This window comes from Chelonoidis abingdonii, chromosome 22 (assembly GCF_003597395.2).
Source record: "Chelonoidis abingdonii isolate Lonesome George chromosome 22, CheloAbing_2.0, whole genome shotgun sequence".
NCBI lineage: Eukaryota > Metazoa > Chordata > Testudines > Testudinidae > Chelonoidis > Chelonoidis abingdonii.
The window spans coordinates 4,234,672-4,261,775 of NC_133790.1; the positions used below are offsets into that span (position 1 = coordinate 4,234,672).

General features: G+C 39.9%; 1 protein-coding gene across 1 annotated transcript in view; it reads left to right on the forward strand.

The window, feature by feature from the left end:
• The first annotated feature begins 1,532 nt into the window (after positions 1–1,532).
• Positions 1,533–27,104, forward strand: part of SVOP (SV2 related protein) — a 34,022-nt gene continuing 8,450 nt past the window's right edge. The window contains exons 1-13 of the mRNA XM_032805390.2: positions 1,533–1,724; positions 8,763–8,923; positions 11,552–11,637; positions 12,825–12,923; positions 14,837–14,908; positions 15,488–15,612; positions 18,525–18,588; positions 21,376–21,501; positions 22,618–22,746; positions 23,557–23,630; positions 23,945–24,021; positions 25,141–25,248; positions 25,980–26,091. Coding sequence (XP_032661281.1) covers positions 1,690–1,724; positions 8,763–8,923; positions 11,552–11,637; positions 12,825–12,923; positions 14,837–14,908; positions 15,488–15,612; positions 18,525–18,588; positions 21,376–21,501; positions 22,618–22,746; positions 23,557–23,630; positions 23,945–24,021; positions 25,141–25,248; positions 25,980–26,091 — 1,268 coding nt within the window. The 5' untranslated portion in view covers positions 1,533–1,689. The remainder of the gene's footprint in view (positions 1,725–8,762; positions 8,924–11,551; positions 11,638–12,824; positions 12,924–14,836; positions 14,909–15,487; positions 15,613–18,524; positions 18,589–21,375; positions 21,502–22,617; positions 22,747–23,556; positions 23,631–23,944; positions 24,022–25,140; positions 25,249–25,979; positions 26,092–27,104) is intronic.

The following is a 27,104-nucleotide window of genomic DNA, read 5'->3' on the forward strand; positions in this document are numbered from 1 at the left end:
TCCTTCTGTGAATTAGGGAGCAACTGTGTCATCCCTAAAGATGGCAGATGTATCACACGGCATGTTCTGCTATATAACTCCTGCCAGCCCTTCTGTACCAGCAATGCCCATGTTAAAGTATGTGCATGGTTGAAGGGACTGGCTGGCCAAAAAGCAGCAGTGCTAGGGAGCAGCTGCTGCCCATAGGATTCTCCCACCACAGCCACATACAACTTGAGTAGCAAATTGCTGCATAGGTTAGTGCTCTGAACTGTATAAACTCCCTGTCCCTGGCTTTCACCACACTTGAAAGTTGAAGTGCTAAACAGGCATGGAAGGGGAGTCAGGAGCAAAATGGCCACTGAGTCAGCCATCTAAGGGGTGGGAGGCTGATCAGTGCACAGAAGGAAGGCATTCAACCTGGATGTTCCTACATATGCAGGGTTGGGACTGGGATTCTCCATAGATCCTCAGAGTGAACATTGTTCAGTGATCATGCCCTTGCTTCTTCTGCCTACACAAACCCTGTCAAAGGGAGAAAGCAATACTCTTTCTTCACTGTTCTCCTAGCACTTTTTTCCTGTAATTTTCTCTGTCGAGTCTTTCTGTGGAAAGGAATAATTGATATATACAGTCACACACAGCTAAATTACCCTTTCCATCTATAGGAAAATCCTGTAGAAGGAGAATATCAACAGGAAAAAGTGTGCTAGGTTGATGGTGCATTGTCTCAGATAATGAAGTTACATATTTTGCACAAGTTCACTCAAGTACAGGTGCACACGTGTAAACACTGTAAGACCTCTACAATTGATCACCTTTACTAGGCAATCTCTTGCCTTAAGAGACTGCTCCAGCATATCTCCAAACTAAGGGCTTGAGCCTGCAAGCTTCATTCATGTGAACAGCATGCAGTGAGTTCACACACATAAATGTTTGCAGGCTCAAGGCCTTAGGGTGGAATTTTCAAAAGTGCCTAAGTGAGTTTGGCACCTAACTCCCATTGATTTTCAATGAGGGTCAAGCACCCAACTCCCAGGGTCACACAAAATAGGTTTTACTCTATCTATCTTCATAATTCTGTGTGTAGGTGTTGTCTGTCATTTATCTAAATTAATTTCATTTTCTGAGAAACCCCCATTAAAGCAAGCAGCTCTGCAGCTCAGCCAGTAAATAGCTAGTCATTTTAAGGACCCTCTGCTGCCCCTTTTGTGAGTAGATTCACTCCAGATAACTTTAAACCTCCTTCTATTTGTGAGTCCTCATTGGAATGATAACTGCATTTTCCTATAGTCTTTAATATTCCCTGAGGCGACATCTTCCTAATAAGCAGATGTTTTTGTGTTAAATATTGACCACAGGGACTGCAACTGTATAGGATAAGAATCCGACAAAATACTAGAGCAAAATACAGCAGCCACCCTGCTAAAATAATAGTAAGGAACCTGCGAGTTTCTGTGGCCAGAGCAACCTCCTACCCTGGACCTCCGTCAGCAGCTTTTTCTCTCTCTCTCTTCCCCAGGTCTTCTCTTCCCCCTCCCTTCCTCCGCTCCCTCTTGGCTGCCGCTTTGTTTCGGTGGCTGCTGGTGCAGCTACTGCTGCTGTAGCGGAGGGAGCTGTCCAGCAGCCAGCGCTCCTGAAATCCCAGCATCTCTCCATTAACCACAATGTAAGAGCAATGAGAACAGCTCTACCAAACCCAGCCTGGCAATGGAGGATGATTTATTCCAGCTAAGACAGCTGCCGTAAGTAGCAGGGGGAGACAGAGACACACTGAGATTTTTTTAAATAAACTGCAGGGTGCGGATCCTAGTGATTTTTTGAATTGAAACTAATCCTGGGAAATGGCTCAGGCCACAGGCAGCAGGCCATTTTCCTAGTCTGTCTGCCTAGGTTCAGCATCCTTGACTCCCTGGAGCTGCTGCAGGGAGCTGTTTGTTTTATTAACTCACCCAATTTTTATTTTTACTTGAACTTTGGGTGGGTGGGTGTGCATGTGGGAGGTGGTTGTATAATCTCGGAGGGTGCAAAGCATTCCAGTGAGAGGAAACATTAGCAATGCATTTGCAATGTGGATTGCATCTGTAAATAACATCGTGTCAAGGTAGGCATCTTTCCTAGCCTTCTACTTCAAGCAGCCAACTGTTTGCAGATCATAACATTTCTTCAAAGGGTATGTTTGCATACCCTTTGAAGGGCCACTGGTGTTTGTAAACTGTGTGGTTTGAAGAAGCAGACATTGCTGCACAAGGAATGTTTGTGCATGATAAACTCCTTGCTGTTTGTACCTAAATGCTAGATCTGTGTAAAGAGCTGATAACCCAATTGCAGGCTTTGTCATTTTGAAATGCTTTCCCTTCTTCTGAATGTGAGAGGTGTCCTTTAATAATTACATTTTCTCCCTGCTTTGTTGCCTTACTGCTTAAAACACATCCATATTTACAAAACATTGACTTAGGAAGGCAGAGAATAAAAGATTGAACTGAATTAAAAATATTATTGAGATGAAGTAAATTAAATAATTTAATTAAATGTTTAATCAGGTATATACAATGATGTGAACTTCAGGCTGTGTTGAAAACCATTTGTTATGGTGCATTCTGCTTTTCATTACATAAAAAAGATGCATGTTTTCATTAGGCCATCTTTTTTCTATTCTGCTATTTTAATGGACTTAATAATTATCTACAGTGCCTTACAGTGTAGGAATAATTGGATTTATTCAGTATTGTGGGGTCTTGCACAAAAATGCGGCTCTATAAGGTGCTTTAGTAGTGAAGAATTTTCGAGCTATGCATCAGAAACTCATCACTGTGTTTTTCTTCTGTTTCAATTAGTTTCTCAGGTTCTTTGTTCAAAAGCTGTGTTTTATTCCTTACAATGAGGTTTGGGGCCAGGTTCTTCAGTCTTTACTCAGGCAAAACTCCCATTGAAGTCAATGGGATTTGTAGATCATTTACAATATGTTTGTACAGCATCTAGCACCATGATGCCCCAAACTGGTCACTCTTTAGGTACTACCTCAATATACTTGTTAAATAATAATAAATAATTATTAATATGTTGGGTTCAAGATCAGGCCCTTTATTAAGAGACAGGTATTTGTTACCATATATTTTTGTATGCAGCCTTAAATAATACACTGTAAAATAGTGATATATGTTGTATGAACAATTTTCATTTATAACCCCAAAGAGAAATTGGATATGACAGGCCAGATCCAAAACCCACTGAAATCAATAGAAGTATGTCCATTGACTTCAGGGGACTGGGGGCATGCCCTGGGAGTGCTGAAATTCTAGCATGTGGATTTACTATACAGATAATGGTCCTGCTAAAAATAGCAAAAATACAGCAGAAAACAAGTCAATTCAGTTCCCGCATGATTAAGTCTGATCTCATAAAGCTTTTGTACATAAAATATGAATGAACATTCATATTAATTGCCTTTTGATAATAAAAATCTTACTGAAGTACCACTTTTCAGTGTGTGTTTGCGAGCATACATGCTTTGTAGATCATATGATGACTACATATGCATTCTGTTGACAAGCTGACATTGTTATAATGACAATTCTGAAGAGAATGTAAGGAAGTTGTAAATTATTTCATTCATCTTTTAGGGCCAGCAAAGGGAAATTTAAAGCAATTCTGGTTTTACTGAGGTCAGAATCTATTTGGGAGAATTTAGAATTAAATTTGCAAATGGAGTTGAGCATAAACCTGAACTGAGAACCTTTTTTATTTCTACTGACTCGTATACATATCCCACATCAATAACAGAACATGGACTAACTCCTAGTTCCACTGAAGTCAGTGGGGGTTTTGCCATTAACTTCAACAGGACCAGGATTTGGTCTTATATAATTATATTTCAAATTTATAAATGCATGTATTTTAAAACAAAAATGCATGAACATCAGTTCTTCATTTGCTTACCTGCTAAGACCTGAATCACTGAGACCAGATGCTCTGTTTCTCCTGTTGCAGCTGTTAGCATTACTAAAGAAGTGTAAAGAATGCAAGGAATTAATGCAAGGGATGCATTATCTATGCAGTGGATCAAATCCTGGGATACCCTGAGTACCCAAAGAAGACCCCAAAATGTCTTTAAATGTTTTGCAAGTCAGCTGACCAAGGGAGCAATAGCAGTGATATTCCCACACAGGGGTTGCTGGACCTTTCCACCACCCATATGCAGCAAAGATCTTAGTGATGAATGACTACAGGTGTAAGTGGGAGAAATAATGCATGTGCCAGAATGGGTCAGCAATATGGTATGGTCTATGTACTGCATAATTCCACTAAACGGTAGCCCTGTGCTATAGGGAAACTGCTGGCCATGTTCACTACTCCTCTCCATGGCCTGTATTAGTGGCTGTGGCCCAGTTGCACAGACAGTCTGGTGGGATGGGGTTGAGGCTCAGCCGCTGATGTTTTTTCATGGATCAAAGTCCTTTTACATGAGCTTTGCTGCTTCCCCAGCACCTTGCCCTATTTTAGGTACAGTGGTGTCATCAGCTCTTGCAGGAGAAATACAGAACTCAGGTCTTGCAAAGTATTAAGTCTTTCATTTCACCTTTTAAAACTGTCATATGTGCATGTCTGACTGCAGCAGCTGCAGCATGCAAGGATACTTGGTAGATATTTGATGTTGTTGTTCCTTAAAAATAAGGAAAATGAAATTAAATGAGATAAAGGCCATCACAGCTAATCTTTTTTCTAGGCTGAAAATATTAAGTTACTGAAGACCAGAAGAGGCACAATCAAGGCTAAGATAATTTCTAAAAAAAACAAAAAAAAAACCCTCCCCAAAAAAAACAAAAAACCCACATTGCACTGAAATACAAGAGAGTGTGAGTGGCTAAGCTGTATAGGTTACACAGGTGTTACAAAGGGTGGGGATAGAGTGAAAAGGGGTTTGAGGACTCTGTGACAGTTGTGCATTTTGAATAGAACTATTACAAAATATTTAGCCTTTAGCTGTATCCTGATTGTTTGGCACACACATGAAGGTAAAAAGATAGAAGATGGATAGCCCTTGGCTCTAAGCCATAGAGAGGCCTGGGATACAATTGTGACTACAGAGAGTGCCATTATGATAACGAATATGGAAATGCTTGTGAGCAGTGTTCTGACATATATTGCAAATCCCAGCATGATGGACTTTTACACAGGTAGACACCACAGTTTTAACTTTCTATTCTCAGTTATTTTTGGTGCCACCTTGTATATAGGAGGAAAGGTAAGATAACCTTCCACTTCCATGGTCGCATACAGTGTGCATCCAAAGAGTAGGAGAGAGAATTTTGATTCCTTAATAAGTATTGGTTGTCCAGCAGGCCAATGAAAGAAAAAAATCCACGAATCTGAGACCAGGGCCATAAAACAATATATATTTGCTAACCGATCCCTCTCATCAGGGACCATATCTCTTGAAAATACTTGAGCTTGATTCTGCAAGTTCTTTAACAGTGCACAGCAGAATGTGCAGGGTTTTTGAACTAAGTGCTGACTGCTCCTTCAGCCTTTCTCCTACTGCTAGGCGGGAGTAATTTGGTAGTTGGGCAGCAGCACTCTCATTAACGCAGGATTGGGTTTCCCTCTGCTCCCTACTCATCACTAGATACCTTGTGCTTATTCTGCAGTTGTGCTGTGCAGGGCCAAACACTTAATGACTAGGGATGGAAAATGATTATTGCACGTTAGATAATAACCTTGTACACTGAAATCAGAAATAAGTGCTGTGGCATTATGTTTTCTTTAAAAAGACCCAACTAAAATCTATTCCCCAGGATAAGTCCAAAATAATTTCCAAGAGTGCAAAAAAAGTCTTTCTGATTTCCAGTGGCTTTTGCCTATATGATTATGTAAATAAGGAACTTTACTAAACATTTCCTTCCATTTTTTGTAAACAGTGTGTAAATCACAAGTCTATAAATCCAGAGATAGCACATTTATTCTTCATTTGTTTTACTATAGTTACATGTATCTCCATTTTGTTGTGTGTTGTGAATATTTATAGTCCTGAGCAAGTCTGCTTTCTGAAAGCAGCTTTATCCCAATGGGATCTATTTCTAAAATAATTGTACATGAATAAAAATGCCAAAATCTTGACTGCTTTTCTTTGGGAAAAACCTGAAGAGGCTAAAGTTCAAAATGGCAGGCATTTATAATAGTTTCTCACTGCTATATTTCTCAGTTGTGAATTTATCTTTTCTGGGGCAGTCTATAAGAATCATCTAAAATTATGGATCAATTTTTTCTATGCATATAATAACAGCAAAAGAAGCTACCATATATTTATGATGTCAAACTTTCTAGAAATAAAGTATTTGATTGTATGCAAAAAAAGTAAAATACTGCTTGATATCTGTTAACATGCAGAGACTTTCACTGTGGTTCTTTGCTCTGCTGACTAGTCTCACAAATGGGGTTACTTTTTAGGGAGCAAGGATGAAAGGAAGCAGAGGGCCAACTGCATGAAAAACTTTCTGGATCTGTTTCTTTGTTGGTTGTTGGTGTGATCAAAATGCCCATAAACCTTTATGGCAGTGTTGTAGCAGCCTGTACAAGCAGTGTTCATCCCTAGAACTCTCTTAAGCTCTGGGTTGCAATCTTGTTCTGCTGCTGCATCAAGTAGAAGAGGCTACTAAGCTCTCTTCCCCCCACAAGTAATACCTGCACAACACAGGGAAGATTTTGTCCCATCAACTCAGCACAGGGCCAAATACTCAAGTCCTTACTTGGGTTTTACTCATTCCTTACTCAGGCAAGTCCCTGGAAGTATGCCAAAATAAGGAGTGAATAAAGACAGAGTGAAAACCGAGTAAGGACATCTGGATTTGGTAAGTAATGTTTGATGTTTTCATTGATTATAACCATACTATCCACATAAGTTAAGATTAACAAAATGACTGGCCAACAACAGTGTGCCCTGAATCGTCTGAGGTGCTGAGATCTCGTACACTTCATGGGAGTTGAAGATTCCCCACACTTTGAAGGAGGTAACCAGTCACAAGATTGGACCTCCATTCCATATACGTGGTCTAACTTAATAAAATCACAAGTGTATTAAAGTAGTTTGCTCCCTGTCACAGTATCAGAAGATGGATCTACAGAGTAACCAAATTAATAAGTGTTTTGCTTTACATATAGTTGTTCACGTTAACAGCACAGAATTGATAGTTATCTTCTGCTAGGGATTTTCTTTCTGGCTACCTGTCTGTCTACATGTGTACAGGCACATCGATTAAATAAAGTTGTGTCATTTAGTTTCACGTGCATTGTCCTTGTTGTAGAAATGGGCTGCATTTAATTTTCTGTATTGTTTTCAGAAGATTGATTTGTGTCCCAGGGGACAAGAAGAAATCTTGAAATTTGGCAGGTAGCTAAACATTACATAATGAAGCAGGATTCATAAAATAATTCAATATTAGAAAACAACTGGCTAATCTGCACTAGATTGACTACTTGCTTTTTTCTAGATCATCACTGTGATAGATCTGTGACTACAAATCTGATTGCTTTTACATGCTCCTATTTTAAACTGAGCTTGTGTCTTTAGCATTATGAAATCGATTACATATTTTTTTCAAATAAATAATTTGAATTAAAGTAGTTGTGTTATCTGTGTGTTTCTGGAATCTCAATATAGTAGGGTGAAGTGATGAATTATAGTTTTTAAAAATGAACCGAGGGATGCTAAATGGCTAGCGAGATTGGTAATGTGACAGCCTTTTATATTTGGTCACTACCTCACATTCATCCCAAGTCAGTTGTGAAAGTGAATGGATATTGTTACTCTCTGATGACTGTAAGATACCCTGTATGAAATAACTTAGCGATTCTCATTTCAGTTCCCAGTAGTCAAGTGTCTGTATTTGCCACCATAATCAGTTCTCGGTGGGTCCTGCCTTGCTGGCAATCTCAGCAACAAGACTGAGGATTGAATGAGTCCTGAAAATTGAACTTCCTTCTCACTTTCAGAAGGTGGTCCTTCCAGTTCAGAGTTGAGATAAATTTGTAGGAGACTGTGGGGATATTTTCCCTTATGCGACGCATGTTACACCTACTCTGTGAACAGATGACTTCAATCTCCAGTGCTGTCAAACTGGATTTTTTTGCCTGCACTAAGTTCATACACTCATTTTTGTTTTGTCAAGAAGTGACTTTATGCAATGTTAACTCTATATGCAGCAGCCCTATACTTTGAGTCAGTTGGCATTAAGAAAACTTTTACTTTTCTGTCTATAAGATTAAAACTTGTAAATGGTTAATACAAACATTAAATTCAAGGCATCACTAATAGTCTTTAAAGCCTTGAATGATATGCGACCTGGATATCTGATAGTTCACCTCTTGTTTTAAGATCGGCTGGGAAACATCCATTTTCAGAACCTAAATATGAATGCTTAACATTTCAATGGCTAACTATGTGATTTCAGTTAGGTTGTTAGATATCCAAATGCTCATCCATTGTATTTGCCAAAGGTAGGGCGACAACAGAAGGGTAGTTTTAAAATTAAGGTCTTCCATGTCTAGTGGCTGGGCTCACACCTCAAAGCATGATACAAGACACATTTGTTTTGCTTAGTATTTGATTAATTGGTTTTGGTTTGTGTTTTAATTTCAAAGCGTCCTGCTACCACAGCAACAGGCACTTTAGAAGTTAGTAAAATAATAGTTAATAATAAAACATAACTGAATGAAGCTTCAGCAAATCATATTACTATCAGAGAAAAGACCCACAAGAGCATTTACTCTCATTTCTATATTCTTAGGGTGGTCAAGTTTCGCCGCACAGGGGAAAGTTCCAGGTCAGACGAAGATGCCATTTCAGGAGAGCATGAAATTCAGATTGAAGGTGTTCAGACAGAGCTAGAGGCTATAGAGCTAGAGGATGGAGCTGCAGTGCCAAAGGAATTTGCCAATCCAACTGATGGTAAGCAGGACTTTTGTTCTCCTCTTAGAAAAGAGATGTGGCTTCTACATTTCATTCAGACTGCAGCCAAGCCTGAGCCTTCTGTGTTTAGAGAAGTAGAAAACTTGCAGGTCAAAGTGATAAATAACAATACGGATTAATTATGATACAGCTGATAGGTCACCAATTAACTAAACTGTCTTCTGAGGGGGTTGGATTGTTTGCTTGTTTTGATGTTATCAGAACTGGAGCCAAAGCAAATCTCAGATCAAAACACACCTGAATTTAGGGGATGGTCAAAGTATGAACCCAGAGCTGGATCCAAATTTTCCAAATCCTTTCTGTCTTCACAGCTTGCCAAACCAAAACTCTGGATCCAAACATTCCAAAATTATGGACTGTTCAAGATCTGGATCTAAATTTGGGATCTTAAACCCATATCTAGATATTGTAGGTTATATGGCAATAGAACTGACATATTGATAAGCTCAGATGAGTCAAAAGGTCAAATAAAAGCATATTTAGGATTTATTGCTTGATCCTGATCAGTGGGTTTGGACTGAGCCCTCACAGTGTTGTTTCAGGAGGATGGAGGATAGTTAACTTGGTATATTAATTTTGTAGTATATGTTCAATTACGTAATGGCTTAAAGCTGATGGCATCTGGCAGTTTGGTAGCCTGCATGACATGAATTGATGCATATAGTCGAGTACTTAGTGGAATTGCTCCTTAGCCTCTTTGTTCGGGGCATTTCAGCACTGAATACTACTAAATGTGCACATTTTTCTTTAGATATTTGATTATTACCTTTGGATAACACAATATAAATCTGACTAATTTAATTCAAAATATTCTGTTGACCTAGTAGTAACAATCACAATGTTGCTGGGTATTTTTTGCTCATCCACTTCTATTCACTATTTTTCCTTGCCCTTTCCCCACACATCTCTCTCCATATCCATAATGGGAAGAACATATCACCAGTCAGGAATACCATGGCCTCCATGGCCTCAGGAGGGGAAAGACTGAAGAATTACCTGTTTGCCACCGAAAAAGCACTTTTACTGCCATTGTAGCCCTCCATCCTCCTTGGAACTGGGTCTTGGGTCACCACATCTTTCCTCTGTTTGAGAGGGTTGGATAACTTACCTTTATAACTGATCACTGCTGCTCCGAGTCCTAAATCATTTTGCAGGGCTCACTAGAGCAGTAACACATAGCCTGAGGATGAAGCCTCTGCAGTGTTGCTGACTCCCACTGGCCCGGAGGGAGAAACTGAGCTGAGCATTCCACTTTTTGTCTGCTGGGACAATTACCAGCCAAGAGGGCTTATTTCCTTAAGAGGTTAATATAATTTGAATGCAGTATGTCATTTGGCATGAGCTGTAGACTGATTGCATAGTATGGACTGCTTGTCTTTTCCCTTTTCTGTTTCTTCTCATTCAGTTATGGTGGGATGGAATTATAATGTGATATTCCCTCCCTCTTTAGAGTACTTTATTTGGGGTTATCTGGCTCCCTGTGCATTTTCTCTGTTGCACAGTTGTGCCTTGCTATTTATTTATTTTACTCGAACTTTCCCAAAATAATATTCAAACCTGGGTGAATCTCTCCAAAGAGCTCAGCATGCTGGGGAAGGTCTGGGACATGCATTAATATAGAGAGAATTTCTGCTAGTGATCAGCCCTAAAGGGAAGCTCAAAAGCATTGAAGAGACATACAACATACTGCTACACCGTCTCTCAAACACATTGATGTGAAACCTCATACTGACTTTCTGAAAAATCTCAGCACTCTGGCTTGTTTGGGACCTGACTTCCCGCAGTGTATTACAAGACTAACTGAAGTTTTACTTTTTCTTTAATGAGGCCATTTTAATGGAGAAGTTGACTTTATATTTACTGATAGTTGGTGTTGGTAAAACTTTGAGACTTAAACTGATTTCAACCACTACAAAAATAAAAATGCATTTATATTGACATCTTTTTATTCTAAATTTTAGACAGATGTGGTTTGTAATGTCCAAGATAGTAAACTGGAGATGTTTGATAGTCTTCAAATGAGACATAAAACTGTGGTCCAATGCATGACCATTTGCAAGATTCAAAACCCTAGGAACATTTTTAGAAACAGTATCAGTGATTTTCCACATGTCCTGGCCAAATTCTCAACTCAAACCATTACATTCTGCCTTCCTAGATTCCCTCTGTAATTTTAATTGGATAAAATATCCTTCATTTCCTATCCTCTTAGATAGTATTGCTATGTGCTGTTAAATAACTAATGTGCTTCACTCCAAAGAATGCTGCATTTCAATGGTGGGTGAAGTGTCCCCCTTAAACTTAGCATCAGATCTTCAGCTGGTACAAATCAGTGGCACTCCTCCAAAGTCAATGGGACTACACTGCTTTATATAAAAGTGCTGTATAAATGTAAGACATTATCTTAATATTTAGAATTATTGTATTTGGGAAAATCCTTGAAGAAAATGGAAGTTGGCCTAAGTAAGAATTGAAAAAAACTAAATAAAGCCCTAAGGATTACTATTATTAAGTAGATGTATTATTAGAAAGCTCTATCTTAGAGTATGGCTCTTATTGGAGGGAAAGGAATGCAGTGCTGAACCAGAATTGTTGATTCTTTTCTAGATACTTTTATGGTGGAAGATGCAGTGGAAGCCATCGGGTTTGGGAAATTCCAGTGGAAGCTCTCTGTTCTTACTGGATTAGCATGGGTAAGTAATTGTCGCCAAGGGCAATGGCATATCAGCCCCTCAAGGAATCCATGTAATACACTAATATCCATGGGATCTATTCATGCTTGGGACAAACACAAACAAACAAAAATGTAATGAACAAAGACTAGAAATGTTAACAACTGAAATGTTAACTACCAGAATCAGACCTAGCATGTGGTGAGAAAGCTGGTTATGCTTTTTGTGTATGTCTTATAAGACAGGGCTGGAAGGAACCATTTAGATCCTATACTCCAAAACTTTGCTTCAGGTAGGAAGGGTCCCAAATTACACCTACAATAAATTGATCTCACTTTTCTTTAAAGGCAAGCTAGAGATTTTACTATATTTATCACATTAGGCAAAGTGTTCTATATTCTCTGGGAATTCATCATCAACATGATTTTCCTGATAGCTGAATATATCCCCTGTTGCACATCAGCCCAGTGCTTCTAGGGGTTGGTATCCAGGGCTAAGGATTCTGTTTTCTATTCTTTAATTGTCAATTTTTTACTTATAAAGAGCTATAGTGCCCCTCCCCTCTAATATTTTTAGGCTAAACATGTCTAGATCGTTCATTTTCTAGTTATTGTCTATATATAGGATTACAGTCTGCCCTGATTTATTACCCAGTGGGTAAATTAGGTAAATTTTGGCCCATAGATGTTTTCTCAAAGTATTTGAGGTGATGTATATGAGGGTATAAGTTACATGGTAATAAATTGGTTTAACTCAGTCTGCTTTTAAGGGAGTCTAAAGCTAACACAACTCTTGCTAAGTAACCAGAAAAAGGAGTTTAAACAATTTAGACTCCCTGAGACTCACACCACCTTATGCACCACTTCTGAATTTGACTCTTTGAATCCTACCTACTAACAATTCTGATATCTTGTAGGCTTAACTACTTTAACATAGCAGACCATCCCAAGTCTATGGGGGCAAAGAGAAATGAATTTTGTAGTGCTCATATCCCAATGCAAAGTTAATGCTCAGAAAATATATTGCTTATTTCACTCCACTGTGCAAATCTGCAATACAATGTCTGTCTTTCAAACTGTACTGCCATGTTTTACCTCCGCAGAAGGAATGGCTTCAGCAGGGAGGGGTTAACTTAAAAGAGGAATATAATCGGCTGTGATAGTGCTAATATTCAGGCAGTCATTATTGTTTCTTTATTGCCCTTCTAGATGGCAGATGCAATGGAAATGATGATTCTAAGTATCCTAGCTCCTCAGCTTCATTGTGAGTGGCGATTACCAAGCTGGCAGGTTGCATTGCTTACATCGGTAGGAAAAATAGCTGACAGCTCCTGTATTCTGTAAGGTTTTTCTACTCATTGCTGTTGCGACATTATAGTTTATATCACAATGATAAAATCTGTTCATGGCCTTTGCGGAGTGGAGGAGACTAGACTAGTATAGATCTCTCTGACTTTGGCTCACTGGTGTTGTAGGAGCCTTTCTTTAAGAGACAGAATTTGAAAATATGAAACTCAGCCAGAACTGCAGATTTTGCCTTGTGTGGGTTTCCCATTAAATGTAATTTCCAGCCAAACTTATAAATTGACCCAGGCTCACCTCCAAAAAACTCAGACCCCCCCCCCACACACCTTGGTTCACAGAAAAGATTTGTAAATTTTGGTAATCTTTTCAGAGAACCTTCTTTCTGACCCTGTTGGGAAAGCCTAAGTTCCTTTGTACATGGGAGGAGTAGGAGCCCTGGGGTAGAGTGGGATTCTTCTGTTTGAGCTGGGCTTTCTAATAATCCCTGAAAGTAGGAGACCTCAGAGAATGGTGCAACAGTGCTAGAAATGCAGATGGGCTTTAGAGATGAGAAAACCAGAGTGTAGAACATGGATGGGTGTGATACCTTCTACTTACAATTGTTGCTTCTTTGAGTCCTACAGCTTAATTCTCAAATTCCCATAACGTTTTTCTCTCCCATGGCCTTTTATGGCATTTTTGAACTATACTGATGTTGCACAAATTTATAAATATGCTAAATACATTTAAACCAAATAGCCAGTGTAAACATCATGCTTTTCACCAAACTGAACTCAAACCAGACCATCTACAGGAGGACTTTAGCCAGTGTTTCAGCATAGCACAGTTTTGATCTCAATGTATAAAAGATCTAAAGGATGGAGTATCATTAAATGTGACATGAAAGCTGGTAAATGTGTAACTTTTAGAAGTAGACCCTTTCTTGCACCACATATTGCTTGAGGCTGCAGTTCTTTCTTAAATAAAACTCCCATTGACTTCAATGGGATTTTTGGCCGTGTAAAGACTGCAAGATCTCATCCATGGGTGAAACCTGGCAGTTTTTTTCATTAACTTCAATGGGACAGGATTTTTTTTCCCTGTAGTATCACTATCATTAAAGGTACAGTTTTTCTTTAACGTTATAATCTTTTTTATTGACTTCTCTGAAGTTGTAAAATCTAATTATGTCTCCATTCAAGGACGGTTACATAACCTGTAAGACCAAACCTCACACAAATTGCTGGTGAAACTGTCAGAGGCTAGAGAGGAGATATGTGAGACATACCTAGTATCACCAGGCATCCGGAGGAGCTCAAAGCTGCAAGGTGTTGAGCACACTAGCCTGATCCTGTAAAAAGCTTAAGCCAATGTTTACTTTCAAACATGAGTAGCCCCATTGAAGTCAATAGGACTGCTCATGCACATATGTTTTGATGCTTTACAGGATCTGAGCCAGAATGCTTAGCATCTTTCAGAATCGAGCCTCAGATGAGTAGGATACCAGCATACACGTTGTAATGTCAGTCGCAGATTATCAGAGCCTAAATGACCTTTCATTTATTAGCAACTTTCACTAACTAGTCACTGTCTCATAATTGATTATCACTCCATTTATCAAAAATATATGTGTTGGGTTTTCAAAAATACTCAGCATCAGTCTAACTGGTCCCATTTGAAATCAATAGTAAAACTTCCATTGTCATCAGTGGGCGTGGAATTAGTCCATTGTTGAGTAGTTTTGAAAACCCTACTTCGTATATGTAAATCTCCGTTAAAAGAAACTGGACCCACAGCACCTTAACATAATACAGTGGAGACAATGAATGTTTGAATTTTCTGGTTTGATGGTAAAGTTGTGCAGCTTTCTCTTCTGAGCTCCTCTTTGAAAATTTATACGTGCTGTTAACAGGAATACTATTTCTGATTTTCCGCAGGTGGTGTTTGTGGGAATGATGTGCAGCTCTACCCTCTGGGGAAACATTTCAGACCAATATGGCAGAAAAACTGTAAGCCTCCAACTTTTACTGGAATAGGTGCCATTATAATACTGTTACAGTGCACTCCACTTCAGTGCATAACTTTGCTGAATTGCATAATCCACATACTTGCACAAGAATTAAGCAGTCCTAGGTTAGCCCAGTTTCTGCTCCTACTGAAGGCAACAGGGTTGTAACAGTAAATGAGAGGTGAGAAAACTAAAGAGTAAAGTAAATAGCTGTCTGACTGTGTTATAAAATGAAGCATGTTTTCTTTAAAGAGGGTCTTTATGAAATTCTAGGCTCAGGTTTAGCAGTTCATTAAAGCACATGGTAATTGTCCATGTTGCACACACAGTATACTTATTTGCTTCTGCAGACTACAGGGATTTTTGCCTAATGAGGGACACAGGCATACAACATTTGCACATACAGTTCTGAAGTCTCCTTTAACTATTTTGAGCCTCGCTTTATGAAATCCTTGGCTCCAGCTTCACAAAACTGTTCTTCTAGAGTACTTTCTATGCTTCCTGATTTAGGAGATCTGGGCATTAGTCTATTTTCTAATTTGTATTATAGCATCATCATTTTTCTGTTGTTTAAATCCAGGGGCTAAAGATCAGTGTGTTCTGGACCCTGTACTATGGGATTCTCAGTGGTTTTGCACCAGTATACAGTTGGATCCTTGTGCTCAGGGGACTGGTGGGCTTTGGGATTGGAGGGGTACCTCAGTCGTAAGTAAATATTCACGTTTCAAAATATTCCCTTTTCCATTTTTCTTAACACTGAAATCAGTGCTCCTGTGGAATTGTGTATGTCACTCTGTGTAGGGGCCTTCTGAACCTAAGTTCCTCTAAAGATGTTAGCACAGATGTATTAAACTCTAGGAAGGCTTTTGAAATGCACAGTATTTCTGATCAGAGGCATTACATACTTATAAATTCTATTGGATTTTCTTGTACTAAGCTAAGGCAATAATTAGCCATTGATGTTCAGCCTGTGGATCTGGAGCATGAGACTTTAAAGCAGTCAGTGAGTTAGATCAGCCACTTATTTTGGTGCTTTTACACAGAGCAAGTGGAGTGATAATCACTGGAGTTCTGCCTCCTACAAGCAGACAGAGGAGAGCAGATAGGATCCTTCTCTGTCCCTTCAAGTGTCCAGGAAGTGAGGTGAAGATAAAAGGCACTAGTATCCCACTCTTGCAGCAATAGGGAAGAGAGAACAGATAGTGTGAAATGCTCAAAGAGACGTAAAATAACCTTATAGCAATGGCTTGACATTGCATTTCCATGTTTATATGATAAAATTGAGTCAATAAGGATGATGCTGAATTGTGACAATATCAGGTCATGACATAAATACTACTAATTAGAGGTAGGGCCAACCTGGAACTCCCTTGAACTTTGTGAAACTCTGGATTCCTATCCAAATCTGTGCCTAAACTTTGAGCCTCAGGCCCATCTGTGTAATGAATCCAAACTGGAATTCCAAATCCAAACAGCGTCCAGCTTGGAACAGTTTGAATAGCTTCATGGATGAGGCCCATCTCTGGTCAGAACAGAGTATCAGAACATAACTCCATGACTTTGAGGCTCCCCTCACTTAAGAAGGGGCTCTCCAGATTTTCAGGAGGAATACCCCTGCTGATCGCTGCTGTAGGCTTTTAGTTGTAAATGGAAGGGAATGAGTGTAGCTGTTTACTCTCCCCTTCCCATTTACTGTATTCTCATTCATAAATGATGTGTTGCACCACGAGAGGTGCCAGAGGAGCCTGACTTAGATTGATGGCTCATGGATTTTTTTATGAGATGCGTCAATATCCTGCGATGGCTGCCGCTTTTCTAGTCCCATTCCCACAAATCCAGATAAAGGAACCACTACTCTGAAAGGCTTCTTTAATACTATTAGTATATTTCCATTGCTAATTAGCATCCCTCCAGTAAGACTGCTAATAAGAGCAGAATGTGTGTAAACTAGGAAAGTTATTAATCTGCCATGTTTATTAAGTGTGAGCCAGATTCTGCCACACAGCTCCCAATATGCATTACTAGAATGGGGCAGAAGAGCAAAAGAAGCAAAGCGTCGGAGTTAATGCTTTGCACTGCAAACATTTATTAAAAGATAAGTCTAAATTAATGCCATTTTACAGAAGAAGAAAGTAAGGCACATGACTTGCCCAGGGTCACAAAGTGAGCCAGTTACAGAGGTCCGAATAGAACCTAGATCTCCTGAGCCCCTGTCCCTAGCTCTAATTCTGAGTGATCTGACTGGCAAAAGGAGAAATGTACTTGAGGGGGCAGAAAGAGATGGGGTTTTTAATAGTCTTGGGCAAGCTACAATATTGCATATGAGAGGCAGAATTTCTATAGAGTGATTTAGTCTGTAGAGTCATGCGATTGTATTATTCCATTTTGTAATGCGTTTTGTGACAGAGTTTTTATGAAAGATGCTGTTTAAAATAATCCTTTGTACAATTATAGATTAACATATTACATGTAGGAGCACATTTATCTGCATATGCAGGAGCTGGATATAGGAATCAGTGGCCTCCCAGGGAATCTTACTATCAGAAAGTATGTGACACTGAGTAGGACATAATTATTAGCATTCACAACATCCCATAGATACAAAAGTAGGAGATGCAGCGCATTTCCCTGAAAAGAATAACCCACACACAACTGTAATCACTGTACTCTATTACATTATATGGGGAATACTCTGCATTTCATTACACACTACTCTATTTCCTCCTGTTTTTTAATCACTGATTTAATATTTGATATTTGCAGCATTATCCACTGATTAACTGAGCTCTGCGAAGTCACTGAGGGCTCAGACCTGCACTTCTGAAATCAGTAGGAATTTTGCCATTGACTTGAAAGGTAGCAGAATTGGACCCTAAAGGTGTTTCAGAAGCAGAAACAGGGCCTGGCAACTCAGTGGAAAGTAAATATGGTAGGAGCAGAGAAATACAAGTCCTAACAGACTGTTTGAAACAGACAGACAAACCTTTGGTTTCTATCCCTTGCATTTATCCTCAGGAAGCACTCAGACAACTGTGCAATTCAAATGTATTGCCCTTTGGCACAATGGGGTACAAAGGCATTGCAGAGAATCAAGTCAATTTTTAAAAATTCCTGCTTAGTAAAAGAATGCAAATGATTTTATATGAGCAATAACAATCACAGCCTCCGGGTTTTCCTCTCCTGGAGGACTGAAACCTAGCAGAGATGAGTGATCAGCAGTGAAATTCTCCTAGCCAATTGTTAAGGCCTGGGAAATACCCTGCCCAGCAACTGTAGGAGTTATTCATTGAATCCCACTGTGTGAATACCTGTCCAGACCAGAGCTCTGAGGAAATATACATCAAGGTCTGTTAGATCAAGCAGGTTTGAGTCTGAAGTTGCAAAGCCACAGAGAGGATCAAATTCTCTCCTCCATTACACTGTTGCAATCCATATTAAAGTAAATGAGATTGTTCTTCTGACTCTGATCCAGTGTCTGTAGTACTGCTGGCTGTGTGGGCTGGGAAGGGTTTTTTTATTGTCACTGTGGTTTGGCAGTTTTAATAGGAAACAAATCAAATGCCTGAATATAGCTCAGTGTGCTAACATGACATTTTTCTCAATGTTTGTCTTTACAGAGTAACCTTATATGCTGAATTCCTTCCAATGAAAGCTCGAGCAAAATGCATTTTATTAATAGAGGTAAGCGGTGTAGCCAACTGTACTTGGTTCTTAGACTTAGAGGGCCAAATTCTGCTTTCAGTTCTGTCCATTTAAGCCCATTGACCTTAGAAAATTCAAAACCAGCTATAACAAATAGATGGCTGAATTCAGCTCTCTATACCAGTATCAGAGAGAGCTGAATGTAGCCCATAAAATGTTAAAATGGAAAAAAAGCATGACTGCTTCATTGATGATTGAAGGCAGCCAGGTGTTACTGCTGAGAAAGCTATTACTTGATCTTCACTCAGTGGCTTTGAAAGGGCTGTACCTGTGAAATCTTGTCCTCCCTGAATTAAAATAGCCTTTAAACAAAATGAATCTTCCAGTATAATTGCTGCTAGAATTAGCTTTCACTGCCTGACCTTCACTAAGGCCAGGTCTACACTGCGACTTTAAATCGGTTTAATGGCCGATATACCGATTTAACGCTGTATCCGTTCACACGACGTCGTCATTAATATCGAGTTAAACGGCTCCTTAAATCGATTTCGGAACTCCTCCCAAACGAGAGGAGTAGCGCTAAATTCGATAGTGATAACTCGGATTAGGGTTCATGTGGACGGAAATCGACGTTATTGGCCTCCGGGCGGCATCCCAGAGTGCAGCACTGACCGCTCTGGACAGCAATCTGAACTCGGATGCAGCGGGCAGGTAAACAGGAAAAGCCCCGCGAACTTTTGAATTACATTTCCTGCTTGCCCAGCGTGGAGCTCTGATCAGCACGGCTGGCGATGCAGTTTGAAATCGAAAAAGAGCTCCAGCATAGACCGTACGGGAGATACTAGGTCTGATCGCTGTATGGGGAGACAAATCTGTTGTATCCAGCTCCGTTACAGAACACGAAATGCCAAAGCGTTTGAATAAAAAACTCCAGGATACACAGCGCTGTGTGACAAGCGTAACGGGAAGCCAGAGACTCAAATGGACGCTCATGAAGGGAGGGAGGGGGTACTGAGGACTCCAGCTATCCCACAGTCCACAGCAGTCTCTGAAAATTATTTGCATTCTTGGCTGAGCTCCCAATGTCTGTAGGTTCAAACACAGTGTCTGGCGTGGTTCAGGGAACAGCTCCTCAGTTTATTTCCCCCCACCACCACGTGAAAAAAAAAAGGGAAAGATTGCTGTGCTATGGCGTTTGCTCAATGCACTCCGCGAAAAAGGCGCCAAAGGGTTGTCTGCTGCCTTCACAAAGGGAGGGGTGAGGCTGTACCCAGCACCACCCGGGGCAGTGTTTTCTGCCCCATCAGGCACTGTGCTCTCAACACGGAAGTGGGAACTATGGGATAGCTGAGGAACAGCTACCCACAGTGCACCGCTTCTGAAATCGATGGTAGCTTTGGACCATGGACGCAAACAATCGATTTCGGGATCCCACTGTGGACGCGCTAAACCGATTTTATTAGATCTGTTTTGTAATATCGGTTTAAGCTAATTCGAAATAATCGTGCAGTGTAGACATACCCTAAGTAGAGTTCAGTAACTGAGCAACTCTCTTTCATGGTGCTGGTAGTCTTTTACCCTTTTCTTGGTCTAGCTAGTTCTGAGCATTCTGGATCCATGTAATCACCCAGTGGAATCAGAAATTTATCCTAAGCTTTGACTAGTTAGTTAACAGAAAAAGGAAATTAGACCTTGAGGGAACAAAAAAATCAAAGAGAAGAAAATATCAGATGGACCTGGGTGCGTTTCACAACCGAGTGTCCCAGCTCTGGCCTTACTAATAAGAGTCTCAATTCCTTCCTTCATTTGCAAGCAAAACTCCTGCTGGTTTTGATAGTTTTACCGATGTAAGGAGAACAGGACTGTAGCTCTCACAGCAGTTGATAAAAATTATATTCAGAAATTATTATTATCCTAAGCTACTTTATTATCTACTGAAGGGGATCTACAATCATCTTAATCATTCACACCATAAGGATTTTGCAGCTGTTTTGAGGAAATTGTAGGCAATGTGAAATATATGTGGCTAAAATATACTGTCAAGTGACATCACTGAGGCAGCACCTGTAAATTGGAGCGGAATTTGGCCCATCATCCACAAATTAAATCTGACTCATTATTTATCTGTCTGCAGTTCTTCTGTAACAAATGTATACGGCACATTGATCTTGCTGAAGGTGAAATTTAACTGTTTGAAACCACCAACATGAGTAGCAGAAAATATCCCATCATATGAAACCTTTTCTTTTTTCTCTTTACCCAAAGTTTTTAGTAACCTGAGTTTTAGAATGGAATATGGACTTATGAAATGCTTGGAACATAGGGAGAGTTATGGATGAAGTCTGAAGACAAAATGTATACAAATATAGAAAAGCCCTCCCATATATGAAATATGAGGCTATTTTAGATATGAAGCTGCCTCTAATACCAGTCTATTCATCTACATTTAAACATGGCTTTCCAGAGAACATTGATAATAAGTTTTAAGAGCAGAGCTCATGGAGCATGAGCAAAAATTTCATTCACAAATGGCAGGATTTCTCTTGGCTTACACCTATGCACATTTTACATGTCTCATCCTTGATTCACCACCAGTCTGTACAGTACAGAGTTTACAACAACAAATGCTGTATCTTGGCTGGGGGTTAGACAGGATGACCCTTGCAATCCCTTCTAACCCTGTGATTCTATGATGGTAGAACTTCAGGTTGAAAAGTGCATTAATGGAGATGGTCCTTCTCCTTTTTAGTTTCTGTGCTGTTATCAGCCATGCGTCTCAGAATGATTTTATCCTTCTTTGTGATCTTTTCCTTTTCACTTTTGCAGGTCTTTTGGGCCATTGGGACTGTATTTGAAGTCCTCCTTGCAGTGTTTGTGATGCCCACTCTTGGCTGGCGTTGGCTGCTCATTCTTTCTGCTGTTCCACTCTTGCTGTTTGCCATCTTATGTTTTGTAGGTATTCTTCACAGGAGAAATGTTTGTGCAGCTAATTTTACATTTCACTATTTCACCCTGATTGAGTGGAATCATGACAGCAATGAGTTTCCTGATGGTACCCTGTTAATAAAACTGAAATGATGATGTAAATGATACTGATTCAAATGATGCTGTTTCAACAGCTAGTAAGAGTAGGTTTCTCAATGAGAGTTGTTCTGATGATGTAACGCTTGTAATCTGATGCCCTACTGTAGAATGTTGCTAGTTTGGAGTACTGTGAAACCAGTCAGAACTGGGATTCTCTCTCAAATTTACTCATACAGTTTCAGTCAAATTCAGTGGGATCAACCTCTCACTCTTATTAAAATCAGTTATTTTCTGATTCATCTTGAGACTCTTAAATAATTTTACTGCAAATCACAGCTTCCATCTAATCTGTGGTTAATTAAAAACTTTCAGAGCTCATGGCAACCTCAGCATAATATGCTAACTATACATTACAGGTCAGATTCTTAAACAGATTCACATATTTGTGACACTTGAATTTGTGTACCCTGTTCAATTAAAATATATGTGATAGCAACTCATTCCCTTACAAGCTATATATACGCTCCTGTCTGAATAATAATTTGACTATTTGGCTGCTGTTATTTTTTAGCCATTGTATCTTTTTTTCAGGAATCTCTCCAGATAATTACACAGGTATTTAAAATCTTATGTATTGAAAAAAAAAGCTTCAAAAATGGACATTTTTGAATATCGTCAGAATCTTGCTAACTAATTGACTGTTTTGCCATTCCTGCTGTGAATGTAATACCAAAACATTCCAAAGATATAGTCAAATCTTTCAAGAATAAAAAGCAAATAATGGAAGGAGACTTGTTGTGGGATAGGTTTAGGAATGGATGCCTGATGATAAGATGAAAGTGATATCTGGAATTTCTTAAAGTCTGCTGGAGAAATTGACACTTCATAGGCAGAAAGACATCTGTAATTCATCAAGGGCTGTTTGTGCAAGTCTTCTCATCTAATTGCAGTTAATGAGACTACTCACATCTGCCCCAGTCAGTTTATTGTCCTGTTGTTGACAATATTGTGTCTGCTCTGCTCTGCTCTGCTTTGCTTTCATAGTGGCTGCCAGAAAGTGCAAGATATGATGTATTATCTGGAAACCAAGAAAAGGCTATTGCCACTTTGAAGCGGATAGCAGCAGAAAATGGAGCTCCAATGCCTCTGGGAAAATTAATCATTTCCAGACAGGTGAGTACAGGAAACAGACATATTAACAATACTGAATATAATAGAAACTGTGCTACTTTCACAAGTAATCAGTGTTAAGTTTAATTTTGGCATCTCAACCAGTAATAAACACTAATGAGTAGTGATCACGTGCTAAATTAATGGAGAATTACACTAAGGGCCTCATTCTGATTTATACTGAAAATGGTGGCAGTGTAAAGGGGCTGTAAAATGGGCATAAATTACATTTACAGTCACTTTCAGCGCTCTTTATACTGAGACTCAGACCAGGAGAATACTGAAGGGCCCAGATCAGAACCCCAGATCTGAACATCTCAGAACTATATGTGGAATTTTGGATCCCAAGTTGAATCTGAATTTTGCAGCTAGCCCCCATCTCTATGTTGGACAACCCCAAATCCCAGAGCACCCCCAAACTCTGGGGAAGTTCTGCACAGGCTGGCTTGCCTCTGTCCTTCAGAAATTCTTGGGCCAGCCAAAATTCTCCTGCTGAGAAGTGCAGAAATGCTGAGGTGGTATGAGCCAGCTCTGATGACTTACACCAGCTGAGAATTCCCTCTGGCAGGGGAATTCTTAACTTGGCAGCTACAATCAGATTGTGGCTCCTTTACACTGCTCATGTGCATGAAGAGGCCTGAACAGGGACTGAATATCTGGCCCTAAGCTGTGTAATATATATCAGATGGCCTGACATAAGAGAGGAAGCATGTGATTCTATGCAGTCAAGTTTCCTCTGACTCTTTATGGCCTGAAATCAATTTTAAATAGAAACCAAATCAAATAGCTGTATTTTTGTGTGCTTCAAAACAGGAAGATCGGGGGAAAATGAGGGACCTTTTCACACCCCAGTTTAGATGGACAACATTGTTGCTTTGGTTTATATGGTAAGAGGAGATATAAACTGTTCAATGCCAGCATGCTTAAGTATGTTTTTCAGTGGATCCATTTACAATATCACTACAATGGAGCAAATCCCACTTCCCTCAACCTGCATTACACTATAATTTCTTAAACCACCAAATAACATCCACTCAAGATCCAGTGGCCTATTCATTTTCTGGATGGAAGTAGGAACCATACTCTAAGAAAGTATTTAATGGAAGTCCTCACTTCCGTTCAATTCCATTTTGATTGACATTGCTTATTATATTATATGTCTGACCATCTCAGACATCCTCTCTCATTTCCTTCCTTGCAGGTTTTCCAATGCCTTTTCTTATTATGGGTTAGTTTTATTAACTACAGAGCTCTTTCAAGCAGGGGATGTCTGCAGCAGTGAGTATTAGCCCTTCTCTTCTTTCTAAATATGCCCTGTAGAAGAGAGAGAAAAGGTGGGATTCCTTTTATTGGACCAGCTTCTGCTGAAGACTTGGAAAGGGTCACAATTTCTAGCGCACACTTTAGGAAACCTTGTTAAGAGTTTGTTAATTCTGAACATAAGAAGTCAGCTACTGTACCTTGCTTGCTGCTTGAGGCATAGGGGTTCTGTGGTGGCCACAGGAAGGATTCCCTAAATCCAAGTTGTGAAATAGCAGTGGAGTCTGCAAAGGAGGCTTATTAGAGGGAAGTATCTATTCTTCTTGAATAAAGTGTGTTTCCATAAATGTGACTTTCCAGATTTGCCACTCCCAGGCCTAATTAGGTCTGAAATAGAAAATTGCCAGCTGCCACAGGGTTTCTGTGTGCTTGAAACGTAAAGAACTGCTGCGGGAAAAAATATTGCATAGAAATTCAGCACCTTTTCTCCTGCAGTTTGTCGTGTTATTGTCAGTGTTTTAACTGTATAAAGATCTTTAAAATGCCTTGAAAATTAGATTCCTCTAGGGAGAGTGTTACTGTATTCTGAACACACTAAATTATGGAACACACCCGGGCGGTTGGAAATTATACAAAGGGGATGGGTATTGCTGTGAGAAGGTATCAATTCAGGGTTTGCCTAGCAATAGAATGAGAAATCTAACTTTGGATACTAAAAAAATGTGGGTAGTTATTGGGAGTCAGTGTGGTCTAGTGGTTAAAACGCAGGTCTGTGGTGTAGGTAAGGTATTATCCCCATTTTACAAGTGGGACTATTGAGACACAGAAGGCACCATCACTGGCCTGAGATCACAGAAGCCTATTCTGATTTTAAAAAATAGTGTAAATCATCAGCCTTCAGGTCAGGGTTGCATCCTACTAGAAGCAAGACTGCTTAGGAACTGTTTGGCTTTGGCTAGGTGTTCTGGGTACAATGCATTCAGGTAAAGTGCACCTGCTGTGCTGCTGAATTCCAGCAACATCCACTCCACTGGTTTCAGCACCAAGAATCACAAAAGCACAGCAGGTCTATGGGAGAATCAGCAGAGAGGAGATTACTTAAAATAACACAAATCCTTCTTCTTTCTCTTCCCACAGTTTCCAGTAGAAGGAAAGCAGTTAAAGCAAAATGCAGCCTGGCCTGTGAGTATCTGACAGAGGAAGACTACACAGATCTGCTCTGGACCACTTTATCAGAGTTCCCAGGTAAGTGACCGTATAAGTGCCAGTGCATCACTGCATGGAGGCTTACTGCAGAAGCAGCCTCTGGGAAGTGTCTTGAGCAGCCAGAGTGGCCAATCTGGCTATGGCTCCAGTCCAAACCGCAGGCCATGTATTCTGAGGAAGAGTAACAATTCAGTAGGATTTTATCATCCAATGAATTTCTGTTGAAGCAGCAGAGCCATATAAATGTTCATCCAGGCGTTGGCTTTCCAGAATTATTTATAAAGGATCCTGGGTATGGTTACTCAGTGTTGGACCTTCATAGCCTTGTACACCATCAGAGCCATGACTTTTAAAGTCACAATTATTTAAATAAGCAGTGTGAGAATAGAGCAAGAAAGATAGGTGACATATGGTAGCAATATGAATATTGTTCCATTAGACTTAAGACTACATCCCTAGGTACTAATTGGCTTGAGATGGCATATCACAAGGCAGTGATTCAGGATATTATCACTGTTCTGAATTAAAATCTCAGTGACAAATCCAGCTCTGGTGTGAGTTCAGCTCCACTGCCTGTGTTGTACATGTTTTGTCCATAGGGAAACCCCTTCCCTTGGATTGCCAGTCTGGCTCCTTTCAATTGCACAAATTCACACAAAAAGGAAATAAATTACAAAGCCAAATAACATTGTGTGGTAATTGCTGGATGCTCCAGCTCGATTTGAACTCATTCAACAGATGTGGGCTAATCAATTTCTCTTCTCATACAGGTGTTCTGGTGACCCTCTGGATTATTGATCGGATAGGTCGTAAAAAAACCATGGCGCTTTCCTTTTTTGTCTTCTCATTTTGTAGTCTTCTGTTATTTCTCTGCGTTGGAAGGTACGCAGCACAAAGTGAAAACTAAACCCTGATCCATTTACTCTTCCATATGGGCAATAGGTTGAAAGTGATGGTTTTAAGAGCCAAGAATTGACCAAGTTAATTTGTGAAAAGATTTCAAAAGGAAAGTTAGGCTTTTCTCTGCAGAGGTGTTTAGAAGAAAAATAAGAGAAGCAGGAGTGGAGAAAGCCTGTCTTCTCCAAAGTCCTGTGTTCAGAATATACCAAAGGGGATAATAGTTGACATGAAAGTAGGAAATAGCTCTCTGAAAAAAGTTCTAAATCAAATCTTGTGCAGTGGGTCTCAACTACCAGTACATGTAGTGATGCTGGTACCTCTAGTTTTGCAACTAGTTTTCTAGTTATCCACTTGCCAAATGAATGATGAACCTCTGGGCTGGGCTCCACTGCTGTGTACCTGCCTCCCATTCAGGTACTCACGCCAATTTGCAGCAGAGCTTGGCCTTTAATTGTGAGACTGGAGTTCAGAGCAGTCTAAGCTGTGTTATGGATTAGAATGTGCAATTACAGGGCAGGCGATGGGCACTGACTAGTGAAGTTGAGGTCTTGGCCTGGAAAATTGGTACATTTGACTTAAGCATCTGGAAATTACTTCATTGATGGAAGGAACCTGTATTTTGGCATTGTAGCCAGTTAGGGCCCAATTTTCTAAAGAACTCAGGGCTAAATTTTGAGTGCTCAGAACCCACAACTGAGGCCAGATTTTCCAAAGTGCACAGCACCCAGCATCTTCCATTGTGACACTTATGGCCAGATTTTCACAGGAGCTGAGTGCCACCATTGACTTAGTGTGCTGAGCTCTTTGGAAAATCTGCTTTTGATTATAAGTGTTAAGCCTTTTGGAATATTTTGGCCTTCCTGTCACTTGTGGACAGTGCTTTCTCTATTCTGGGGGGGAGTGGGGAAGGGGCACGGCACAGAAATGGCATCTTAGTTGTTGCTGGACTGTCTTGTGTAGAGAGAGCTCCTAGAACATTTTCAGGCCCTGTAAAA